The 12,634-nt window shown below is 33.9% G+C and overlaps 1 protein-coding gene across 2 annotated transcripts in view; it reads left to right on the forward strand.

Moving 5' to 3' along the window:
- Window positions 1-11,919, forward strand: part of NUP107 (nucleoporin 107) — a 37,420-nt gene extending 25,501 nt beyond the window's left edge. For both annotated transcript variants that reach the window (XM_010970492.3, XM_074375100.1), the window contains exons 18-28: window positions 1,428-1,497; window positions 1,754-1,872; window positions 2,596-2,634; window positions 2,930-3,080; window positions 3,422-3,534; window positions 4,150-4,252; window positions 4,709-4,869; window positions 5,531-5,656; window positions 6,474-6,587; window positions 11,040-11,207; window positions 11,571-11,919. In XM_010970492.3, coding sequence (XP_010968794.2) covers window positions 1,428-1,497; window positions 1,754-1,872; window positions 2,596-2,634; window positions 2,930-3,080; window positions 3,422-3,534; window positions 4,150-4,252; window positions 4,709-4,869; window positions 5,531-5,656; window positions 6,474-6,587; window positions 11,040-11,207; window positions 11,571-11,684 — 1,278 coding nt within the window. In that variant the 3' untranslated portion in view covers window positions 11,685-11,919. The remainder of the gene's footprint in view (window positions 1-1,427; window positions 1,498-1,753; window positions 1,873-2,595; window positions 2,635-2,929; window positions 3,081-3,421; window positions 3,535-4,149; window positions 4,253-4,708; window positions 4,870-5,530; window positions 5,657-6,473; window positions 6,588-11,039; window positions 11,208-11,570) is intronic.
- Window positions 11,920-12,634: the final 715 nt, after the last annotated feature.

Genomic DNA, 12,634 nt, shown 5'->3' on the forward strand with positions numbered 1-12,634 from the left:
ATTAATGCTTTCTCTACCAAGTGTTTTTTACCAGTCTGTTATTTTGGAGATTCCAGTGAATTAAAATAAAACAAGAAAGCCAATTAATAGATATGAATATTAGAAACAGGGGAACATTTATTTATATATGTGATAAAAATATAAGCCTAGAAATTCAAGACTCAGTAAGTTAACTAGAATTAATAGAATTTTTAAAGTATCTAAATGTAAGACAAAGTTACAAAACAAACATAGCCTTTCTGTACATGTTCAGCTAGTTAGAAAAGGATTTAGCTCCCCCAAAAAGTCCCATTTGAATTACTGACCAAAAACTATTAGATACCTAGGAATAAAGTTAACCAAAAATTTGAGGACCTCCATAAAGAGAACTATAGAATCTTACTGAAAGACACAAATAAATAGATATACCACATTCCAGGATGAGATGATTTGATGTTAAATATCAGTCATTCCAAAATTAACATAGAAACCTAGTGCTTTGGGGGTATTATTTCTCAACAGAAAATTTCCAGGTAGAAGAATAAGTGAGAAGCAAGAAAATTTGGAAAAGAACAGTAGTTATGGGTTACTTGTCTTACTCAATAATAAAACAATATAAAGATACAACAAAACATTATGGAATTGGCACAGGAATAAATAGATCACTGGAACCAAAAGTTTGTATTAGATCCAAGTATTTATGAGAACTTAATAGATGACAGAGATGATCTTTCAAAGGTAAAGGGATGATTTATTTACATACACAGTATGGGCATAATTGACTTTCCATCTGGAAGAAAACAAAGCTAGATCTCTACCTCATGCCATATTTAAAATCAATTCTAGATGTAGCAAATATTTGAATATAAAAAAAGAATAAAGGCTGAAAGAAAATGTAGACAACTAAATAAAAATTAAAATATGTTTGCAAAAATATGAATTATTTCCTTCAAAAAAAATCCAACAGCAGATAACTGGTAAGTGATTTTTTCTGCTCTGTGCCTAATCACTATTTTGATCGGTTTTGTTATTCTTAGTACCATTTGCAGAAGTGAATACCCAAAGAATGCTTTCAAGAACCACTGTTTATGTTGAAGGAAATCTTATTGTTTATTTTGCTTAGGTCACACGTGCCCTTCTTTTCTGGTTCACCATGGACTGCCAGGGAAAACAGTAGTGAAATATAAAAAAATAAGTATAAGTTTTATAACATTCACAGAAATTAAAGTGTTTTACCACAGTTCTCTGCTTTCAAAGAGAATGTTCAACCTTCAGTATATATTCCAAGGGCAATATCCTTGGAATATTTTATTTTTGTCTCAAGACCCTTCATTTCCAGTTTTTTATTTATATATGTTCCTTCAAAAGTTGGCGTCTTTAGCTTACCAATCAGTACATACTACACAATGACCATAGTAGATTTACAGAAAATGTAAAAATTTTTTCAGAGAGTTCTGGAGGAGAATCAAGAACATTATCATATAGTTCAAAAATTCCTTATCCTGGGAGACATTGATGGTAAGATATATTTTATTTTACTTTGTATGAGTTCTTTTTTCTTACAGTAAATTTGTAAAAAGCGATCAAAACAATGCATATGACTTACCACATCTTGTAATTATGAATATCAGCCTATTTGAATGCAGCTATTTACTTAATTGTCAGTGAGTCTGAATTGACAGTGCTGTAGGAATACAGTAAATGTCCTTGGGAAGTGTTTATATCTCTTTGATTTTTATATCTTTCATTGAATCTTTGCTTTGCTGAATTATAGGTTTGATGGATGAATTTAGCAAATGGCTCTCCAAAAGCAGAAACAATCTACCTGGACACCTCCTCCGCTTCATGACTCACCTCATTTTGTTTTTCCGCACTCTGGGACTACAGACCAAAGTAAATGAAAATGAGCCATATACCCTTCTCTGCAAGGCTGATGCTATACACCTGTCATCGTGAAAATATGCTACGTTTTTGCTGTTATTTTCTAGAAACAGTAATAAGGGTGCATATAATCTCATGGTCACTCAGTGATAACTCAACTGTGGGTGACCTGTTAGGGTTCTAATCTGGGGCTCCAGAGTGCTGTTGGTTACCTGGTTTTTGGACAGTTTGTAACTTTTAACTCTCATCTGTACCCAAATCTAAATCAACCAGCTGAGCTAACTGAACCAGAATAAGTTCTCTGTGAGATTTTAAACCTTTGTTTTCTTTTTTCTTTTTCTCCTGTCTTAAATGATTGGTAACTTTTGGTCAGAATACATGTAGAAAGCAGAATGATACAGCATTTGAATGCTTGGGTTTTGGACTAAGAATCCTGACCTCACATTCTTACTCAGCAGCTTCTAGCTGTGTAATTCTAGTTAAATAAAACTTCCGTAGGTCTTAATTTCTTCCTCTGTAAAATGTGAACGTAATAGTAACTACTCATAGAGAGTTATGGTAAGGTTAAATCAGGCAATACGTGAACTTTGCTAAGCACTTAGCCTGGCATGTAGTTACTGTTCAGTAGATATTAAAAACCATTAAATCATTACAGCAGATTTTTTATTGGGTATATTGCTGGTGCACATAAGCAGTTGTTTTATCATTTAATTATGTCTTTTTTTTCCTGTGAAGGAAGAAGTTTCCATTGAAGTTTTAAAGACATACATACAGGTAAACTTGAGAATCCATAATTTGATTTTTTTTTCTTACCATTTTAATGAAAACAAAAATCAGAATGATAATATCCAGTGGCAGGAAAGTCATCAAACTCCATAAGAGATCTTTTAATTATCATAAGTACTTTCTCTTGGAATTTAAAATTAATTCTGTTTAGCAGCACAAAGCTGTGTCTCTATGAATCTCTCCTGAATATGTTTGAAATTTTAAAGTGAACTTTTTAAAAAGTACTGCTGATCCTAAAACTTGTTTTATTATTGACACACTTTGATCCTTTTCTGTTTTTTAGCTATTAATAAATGAGAAACACACAAATCTCATAGCATTTTATACCTGTCATTTGCCTCAAGACCTAGCTGTTGCTCAATATGCATTATTTTTGGAAGGTGTTACAGAATTTGAACAGCGCCACCAATGCCTGGAGCTGGCTAAAGAAGCAGGTAAAAGTGGTTGAGAATTTTATCTGTTGGGCTTTGTAGGCAGGTATCATTTTGGCTCTAGTAACATTTATCCTTCTAGTTTTAAATTTTTTTTTTTTGAGAAGGGAAAAAAGAAGAATGAGATGTTCAATGAAATTCTGTTTTAGGAATGAAATAACTTACACTGTAACTCGTGTAAAATATTCTTTAATTTTGGCATTTTTTAAGTAATGTCTTTCATATTTTATATGTTACATTTTTAAAGAATTGTTATCCCAAATTTACCAAATCTTTGTGACTGTTTAGAGAGTATTAGTGCGTGTGATTAATTTTTGTTTTTGTCTCTTCAAAAAATTCTTTAGATTTGGATATTGCAACTATAACAAAAACCGTAGTTGAGAATATTCGAAAGAAAGATAATGGTGAATTCAGTCATCATGACCTGGCCCCAGCCCTAGATACTGGCACTACTGAGGTAGTTTGAGGGATGGGGGAGGTGTGGTATGTAACTCCTAATAATCCCTCATGTTATGGTTTTGTGAACTTCTATCTTAAAATACTCTGGCTTCTTTCCTTTTTTAAGAATTTTTCTTTGTCAGCCAAGCTGTAACAGTTGGCAGCAAACTTACGGTCTTATGTCAAGTTTTGCTACTTAGTACTAGCATTATGTTAAAGGAAGCTTCTTTAATAGAAAAGACCTGAGCATTGGATTTTTGCTCATTAGATTGTTCTAGATACTTGATCAATCACTAACTTTTATGTAGCTTACTTATTCCTGTTTTCAGAGAATATTAAGTTTTATCTAGGAAAGAAAAAAACTTTAGAGGAGCACTTAAAGGAGTCACATGATTAAGTTGGTGGGACATCGAATATATAATTCCAGGTTCACAGTCCAGTAAGTTTTTTCTATAATTTAACAGAGAGCTATTAAACGTGAAAATAAACTAGGAAAAGCTATATTCTTTCACAATTTTGTAACTTGAGTGAAAATATTCACTAGAAGTACAGATGTAAGTTAACTCTACTAATTTGCAGAGTATCTTAGAAAAAAACAAAACTGACATTTATCTTTTTCCAATTAAATGAATAGGAGGACCGTTTAAAAATTGATGTAATTGACTGGTTGGTATTTGACCCAGCACAGAGGGCAGAAGCACTAAAACAAGGCAATGCGATAATGAGGAAATTCTTGGGTATGCTGAATTTTTATATTCTTTTTAAAAGTTTTTGTTTTGTTCTTGAACTTTGTTTTTTGTTTTTTTAACCCTTTCAATAGGATAAGATATGAAACAGCCACTCATATATTAAACATGGTATTATGAAACGAAACATATTTAACAGTGAATTTTCATGTCCTACTCAATTTTGCATATAATCTCAAGGCTTTGAAAAATGTAATTGCTTTTTTAAGACACAGGAAAGTATGTACAGGTAAGTGCATTTAATGAATCCTTTTGTGACTGTCACACTGAAATAAGTAAAAAGCCCAGCCCTTAGGTAGAAAGATCACCCAGACCTTTAACAGAAGTACCTTGGAACCTGAAATGGTTACAGCTCAATGTGAAAGTTGCAAACCAATAATTTGACTCCTTTAGAAACCATTACACAGAAATCCATGTATTTTGAAAAGTTGTATATCTTTTTTACAGCATTAAAAAAGCACGAAGCTGCAAAAGAAGTATTTGTGAAAATTCCTCAGGATTCGATAGCAGAAATCTATAACCAGTGGGAGGAACAAGGAATGGAAAGCCCACTTCCTGCCGAAGATGATAATGCTATCCGAGAACATTTGTGCATCAGAGCTTACTTGGTGAGACTGCAAAGAAAACCACAAGTGTGCCTTTCCTTATGAGTTTTCTGATTCACTCTGAGTTTTAACTGTTTTTCCAGATGTGGTGGTTGGCTCATTATCGTACCTCCCTTGTGCTGTGGTACTGAACTAGATATATCCACAAGGACTTTGCAGTCATGACCTGGTCCTCATTTGCATAAGCCTCTAATCAGTGCTGACCAATCAAGAACGTCTCACGTGGTAGATAGTAAAATATGTTTTCTTAAGATTCTCTGAAAGCTTATCTCAACTTTCACATTTATGCTTTTGGCAATAGCTGAGAAAAGCAAGATAATCTATATTATGACTAAAATAAAAACATATTCATTCAAAATTCAACAAACAATGAAATGATTACATTGGGCTGGGTTCTAGGACTAAGTCTGGATGGCTTTCTATCCTTGCCCTCTAGAATCTAACGGGCTAGTCAGGAAGACAGACAAGTAAACATGAGAACATTACAAACAAAACACTTACTCACCATGATTTTTCTTTTTTTGGCATAAAAAAGAAATGTTAAACAATTTTATTTCTTGATGCTGCAAAATTATTTCTAAGAACCAAATTTTTAAAAGCTTTGTTGAACATATGTGAAAAGTTTTCTTTTTTTGTATTTTTCTATTTTTATTTTACATTTTAGGAAGCCCATGAAACCTTTAATGAGTGGTTTAAGCATATGAATTCAGCTCCACAAAAACCTACTTTGATACCTCAAGCAACTTTTACTGAGAAAGTGGCTCATGAACACAAAGAAAAGAGATATGAAGTAAGTTGAATATAGATGAGACGTGTCTACTGCATCTTAAAAATACATGTCATATATTTAAAGAGATCCTGACAACTGAACTTACTTGCAAAATGGAAACAGACTCAGACTTAGAGAATAAGCTTGTGGTTGCCTGGGGCTGGGGGAGAGGGGGATAAATTGGGAGTTAGAGATTTGCAGATACTAACTGATTTATATAGAAGAGAGAAGTAAATTCATGCTGTATAGCACAGGGAACTATATTCGCTATCTTGTAGTAACTCAGTTGTGAAAAAGAATATGAAAACGAATATGTGCATGTTCATGTATGACTGAGGCACTATGCTGTACATCAGAAGTTGACACAACATTGTAAACTGACTATACTTCAATGAAAGTATATATATACAGAAAAATATTTAAAGCAATCCTTTCCTCAGCAGTTACATTCCTATTATAACAGGTGATCGTCCTTATTACTGTTCTGCTTTGAAAAAAGCCATCTGTTTGGTTACATTTCTGTAGATAATTAACCAAACATGAAACATACCTTCAGGTGACAGTAGTGTTCATTTACATAGTTAATAATTTAGTGTTTTATTTAAAAGTAAAAAGCCCAGCCCTTAGGTAGAAAGATCACCCAGACCTTTAACAGAAGTACCTTGGGACCTGAAATGGTTACAGCTCAATGTCTGTTGATGTGTATTATATATTTGGCTCACTGAATGTCAGCTCTTTACAATGGTATTCCATATATGTATTTTCCTGTCTGTACTTTATAAATATATCATTTATTGGTTTCAGTCTGTTATATATCTGACTTGTGTTTGTTTTGCAGATGGATTATGGTATTTGGAAAGGGCATTTGGATGCCCTAACTGCTGATGTCAAGGAGAAAATGTACAATGTCTTGTTGTTTGTTGATGGAGGGTGGATGGTAGATGTTAGAGAGGTAAGCTGTGTGCACTGTTTATAGCTAAAAACAGAAACAAACTATGTCTTTTAAAAGTTATTTTCTGAGTAGGAGCATCTGCAGATCTTGTATAACCTTGGTACTCATAACTGAACATCCCATAATTTAAGCTTAACCTGAAATACTAGCTAGGGAATATAAGAACATTTGGCCCTTGTCTAAACTATTTCTTCATATTTAATGTTTGCTCAGGATACTGAAATCTAATCTTTTTAAATTCTGGACCTAAAAATGTAATTATACACGTATTCAACTCAATTTACAGATATGAAGATAAATCTAGTGTAGTATGAGTTAGAGATATATAAGGCAGTCGCTCTCACTTCTGAGCTGTCCATTTAAATGACCTGGAGAACTTTTCAAAAATACTAGGTTCCACTAGCAATTACCAGTGGGGAGGGGGAGGGAGGGACAATATAGGGGTGCATGAGTTTGAGATACAAACTATTGAGTGTAAGACATGCTCAAGGACATAGTGTACAACACAGGGAATATAGCCAGTATTTTGTAAATGGAGTGTAACCTTTAAAAATTGTGCTGTAAATAAAAAAAAACCTTTTGAAGAGTCCCCAAAACACATGAAAATTAAATGCAGTATGTGGTCCTAAACTGGATCCTCCATTGAGGAAGAAGATGCTATAATGGACACTCTTGAGTCAGTGAGTATTACATCAGTGTTAAATTTCCTGAAATAGTGAACAGCATTGTGATTATATATTAGAAAAAATTCTCTATTTAGAAATAAACACTGAAGCATTTAGAGATAAGGAAACATGATGTATGCAGCCTGACCTCAAAGGGTGAAAAAAATGTGTGTTTATAGACACACACATGGGTGCAGATCATAAAACTAACAGGTCAAAGACTGAACAAAGCAGGGTAAAGTGTATTGAGATATTCTTTGTAGTATTGTAGTTTAATTGGTTTGAAATTATTTCCAAATAAAATATATTTTTAAATACAAAATAAAACACTGGGTTCCACCCCCAGAGGTTCTGATTTAATTGGTCTGAGGTAGGACTAGACTTTTTTAAAATAATCTGAAGAGGTTTAACATGTAGCCTGGCTTGAGAACCAGTTACAGAAGTACTGAATGCCATAAGAAAGGCATAGAGGAGGCATTTTGTGAGCTCAGGAAAAGAAAAGGTTGCTTCTGCCTGGAAGAGATCTGGACAGGATGCTTGAATGGTATAGCATTTGACTGAACCTTGAACAAAGGGGTAGAATTTGGATGAGCTGAGGTGGGGGAAAGGAAGGATACTTACTGCAGGCGATAATCACGTGAGGGAAAGACACTGAGGCCTGCTCCTGCGGCAGAAACAGAACAGTGAGTAACTCAGCTGTACCTCCGCAGACCGATATTCTGTCCAAGGATTGTAAATGCCAGGTTCTTGGATAATAGGTTTATTATTTTGAACAGAAAACCATAGGAGTGTTGTTGGTATCTTTCCTTCTCCCATCCCCTGAATCCTAATATAGTTGCCTCCTTTTTTTTTGTTTTGTTTTAGTTTTTCCTACTATATTTTTCTAGCTCCTCTGGCTTCCTTTTCTGACCAGAAGCAAAAACATTAGAGACAGAAGACTAGATTTGAGCCCCTGTTTGCTACTATTCCTGATACAGTAATTATCTTAATTATCTTAAATTCTCCACTTCTTATATTAAAAGCTGACTTCATAAAAAGTTTTGCACTTTAGCAGGTTCCTTATGCTAAAGTTGTCTCTTCTGATTCATGCTGGTTCTCATGAAGATAAAATTTCAGTTTGTGAAATGCTAATTAAATGGTATTTAAATTTTGAGAAGACTTGATGCCTTATTTATGCATAAACCTTTGTTATTCTCAGTATTAATCTTAGTAGATTGGACAGTGAAAGCCACAGAACAGTTTGGAGTATTATAAAAATGGAGTTGGAATGGAAGGCAATGAATGATACCATTTTTTAAAATCAGACATTCAAAAATCAATATTCAGTCTCAATGACTCCTTCAAATCTAATCTAGACAAGAGGAGATTTCTTGAACAATCAGATGATAAGTAATGATACTTTGAATCACCTTGGTTGAGTTTAGCTTAATATTCTTACATATTCAGCGAAGCGAGAAATTACTCAGGGCTCCTGCCGGCACATGCATCACTCGTATAAGAATTAGGAAATGGTGCCCATTCTCTTACACAGATAGATTGCAGGCCAGGTGCACATGACCTGTAGAATGGAGCACCAGTTAGATTTCAGCACCCACTCACTCACAGCACCATTGTGCAAGGCACAACTGTTCAACAAAGCCATGGCCTTATATGCTAACCCCTACATCTGCACCTCACTTTTTACGTAACTGCAGAATGGTCGGAGACTAGTGGCATGCAGGCCACACAGGGGAGCAGGGAGGTCAGGTTTCCTACTTTTTGCCATCTCCACCTCTACCACATTCAGTTGAAGCCTCAGCTGTCTTTCCCTTGCTTCTACTCTTTCTTATACAGTCTACTACTCATATAGATCAGCTAGTAATCCTTTTAAAATGAAAAAGATGTCACTTTCCTACTTAGAACCTGATGGCTACTCATTACACTTTGAATAAAACTGAAAGTTTTTTCCTTGACTGCCAAGATCACATGTACCCTGGACCTTGGCTGCCTTCCCAATCTTGTATCCCACTGCTCTCCCTCACTATAATCTTTTTTTGTTTATATATTTAGAGGATTTTTCAAAGCTTTTGTTCATTCAGTTGAGAAAAATATAGGTTGTAGCAGAGCAGTTTATTCCCCTTTCCTTGTGGCAAATTGCTGGGCCCATCACGGATGATTCTGGATGGTTGATAGCAGCCAGTCTGCTGGTAAGGGAATCTGTTCACAGTCAGCAGAAGAGATGACACCCTGATATTTGGCAGCAACAGGATTTAGGAGGGGCAGGTGCCAGAATCCAGCCTGTGAGATGAGTGCATCAGTGAGCCTGCAGTTACTTTCAGGTGTTAAAGAGTCTAGGATCTGGGGGTACTTTTCTTCTTTAGCGTAGGGAGAAAAAGTGCATTGGAGCACATTTGGAATGACCCAGGAAGAAGTGGTCCTCTCATTCTCAATGGCTCCAAGTAGGAATCACTAATATGAATTATGATTAAGACCTTGAGGTGTTTTAAATCCACCTCTGAAAGTAGTGAGTGCCTATTTGAGAAAAGAAATGAAGGTCCTTTTCCTTTTAAAGCTAACAAAATGCAAAGCATGCATTTTACTATTTGCTTCTCTGTATCCATAACTCAAAACAGGACAAAAAGGTTGATAGACAGTAACTTTTCCTGTGTGTGGAAACCTGACCTGTCACACCAAGTTGTAATGGTTACTCCTTGATATAATTTCCAGGTTACATTGTGTTGCTTCATACCTTCACTTACATCTACCGTGAAAAATGTTTTAGCAATTTAATATTATAGCCTCTCATATGAAGAAATTTTTAGTGATTAATATAATTGTCATAAGGAAAAATTTTTTAAAATTCATTAGGTATCTTATTAGGCTTTTAAAATAGCCAGTTACTATTTTAGTTTGTCCTGTTTTTGTTTTGTTTTACACTATGAGTACTATGGATTTCCTTCCAGCTTTTAAGATTATTTCAGAAATTTTATTGTGGTTGGGTACCTTTTTATTATTTTAATTAATTATTTTAGTTTTCAACTTTGTTGTAAGAAAATGCAGTGGGCATAAAAGGGCTATTCTTTTTTCTGCACTCTTAGTGTCCCACAAAACCTTTTAGAAAGATCCATGTATACTTAGAAAGAAATGCTCTTTGTTTTCTCTGCAGTAAGTTTTCCTCATGTATCTGTTAGCTGTCTCATTCATTGAATTATTCAGATCTTTAGAATCTTCCAGTTTTTCTATTTTTAAAAAATTATACAAAAGCATCTTAAATTCATTCTTTGTTTAAAAAACAAAGCATTTGCAGTGAAGTTGTCATCCCTGCACACCTCTTCCCTCAGCCTGAGCCTTTTTCCCAACAGGAATGACTGCTATGGGTCTGGAATGTCCTCACAGACTTCCCAATATCTGTCTGTATTTCCATCTGTATATAATCAGGGGAGTGGTGAATATTTTCTGTTCTGATTTTTGTTCTGGTCTCTAACTCTTTTCCTTTTATGCATGTTTTTATTCAAGACATAGTAAATACAGGTTCAGAAGCATTTTGTTTTCATTAACAGACTTGTAGCTCCTCTGAAGTAAATTTTGTTCATCTTTGTGTTTTTTTGTTTTTTTGTTTTTTGCCAAAAACTCATGTCTACTAGATACCATGATTGAAACCCTGCCTTGTTTTATTTTTAATGGGCATGATAAGATTTATAGAAACTGTTTAGCTTCTACCTGTTGCATTTTGATTTGATTCATTGACTTTTTTGTAAGAGTATTTAGCTTACTGTTATTAAAATGACTACTTGATGTCTGTCTGTAGGATGCTGAGGAAGACCATGAAAGGACACATCAAATGGCTTTACTGAGAAAGCTCTGTCTGCCAATGTTGTGTTTTCTGCTCCACACCATACTGCATAGTACCGGTCAGTATCAGGAATGCCTGCAGTTAGCAGATATGGTATCCTCTGAGCGCCACAAGCTGTATCTGGTAAGTTCTAGAGTATTTACACTTTTACATTTTAGTGATTTGGTAAACTCTGTAGTAATATTTAATTTTGTGAGATGTGTTTATATTTTTTTAGCTGCTCTTAGATTTAATAGTCCAATTTTAATGTTTGCGCCTTTTTATCTAAAATGTGTATACATTTCTGAGCAGTTAGAAGTATATAGACTGGCTCAGAAAAATAGGTTTGAAGTTCCTGAGCTGTGCTAATATACTGGCCCCTGGCTACATAAGTCTTAAAGAGGAGTTTCTTCTGGTATTAAGCTAATCAGGTTGATTAGATGGCTATAAATTCACCTTCTTCCTTTTTCTAATTCTTAACTCTTTTCTCTCATTTTAAAAAATCAGGTATTTTCTAAGGAAGAACTAAGGAAATTGCTACAGAAGTTAAGAGAATCCTCTTTAATGCTCCTAGACCAGGGACTTGATCCGCTAGGATATGAAATCATCCAGTCTTTGTAATCTCAATAATTTCCATGATAAATCGAGTTTTTTTGTAAAATACATGTATTTGTAATTAGTGTTTTTTTTTTTTCTTTTGCATTATCATGGGGAATATATTTGTAAAATTCAGACATTTGAATTTTGTACTTTTAAGAATACTGTGGTGACACTTTGAAAATTTAATGTATTATATCACTATTTCCCTGTTTATTAATAAAATCATATAAAAATTTAAAATTTCTACTCTTACAAACTCCAGGACTGTCTCTGTATTGTGTAATAAGAAATGATGTTTACTATTATCCTACTTTTCCCCTATGATCATAAGGACTGTGTTATCTTAAAATTATAAACAGGATGGAAAACAGATACATTTTTAAGCTGGGTTTGTAATTCCTCATAAAATTTAGTATTTTTAAAATATCACACTGAGTTAGATGAACATAGGAAAAATGTTTTCTAAAGATTGTTTTCTTTATTTTGAAGACATTTCTAGTTTATTAGCTCTCATTCAACAAATCTGCTCCAAAATAAGTTGGAGCGTGTAAAGACTTAACATAGTGTCTGGCACACAGCACTGAATAAATTGGGAATACAAAATGAGTAAGATCTAATCCGGCCCTTGTAGTCTGGGAAATGCAATAAATATATTTTTTTAAATGCCATTAAAAATACAAGTAATCTGTTGGCAGAGTATAAATTAAGAGTATGGGATTAACAGATACAAACTATTATACATAAAACAGATAAACAAGAATATACTATATAGTACAGGGAACTATGTTCAATATCTTATAATAACCTATAATGGAATATAATCTGAAAAAACACATATATATATATATATATAACCGAATCACTTTTCTGTACACCTGAAAGTAACACAGTATTGTAAATCAACTATACTTCAATTTTTAAAATGAGAGAAGTCAGCCAGCTTCCTAATGAAGCTAAGGGAAAAAAAAGTA

Source organism: Camelus bactrianus, chromosome 12, assembly GCF_048773025.1.
Source record: "Camelus bactrianus isolate YW-2024 breed Bactrian camel chromosome 12, ASM4877302v1, whole genome shotgun sequence".
Taxonomy (NCBI): Eukaryota; Metazoa; Chordata; class Mammalia; order Artiodactyla; family Camelidae; genus Camelus; species Camelus bactrianus.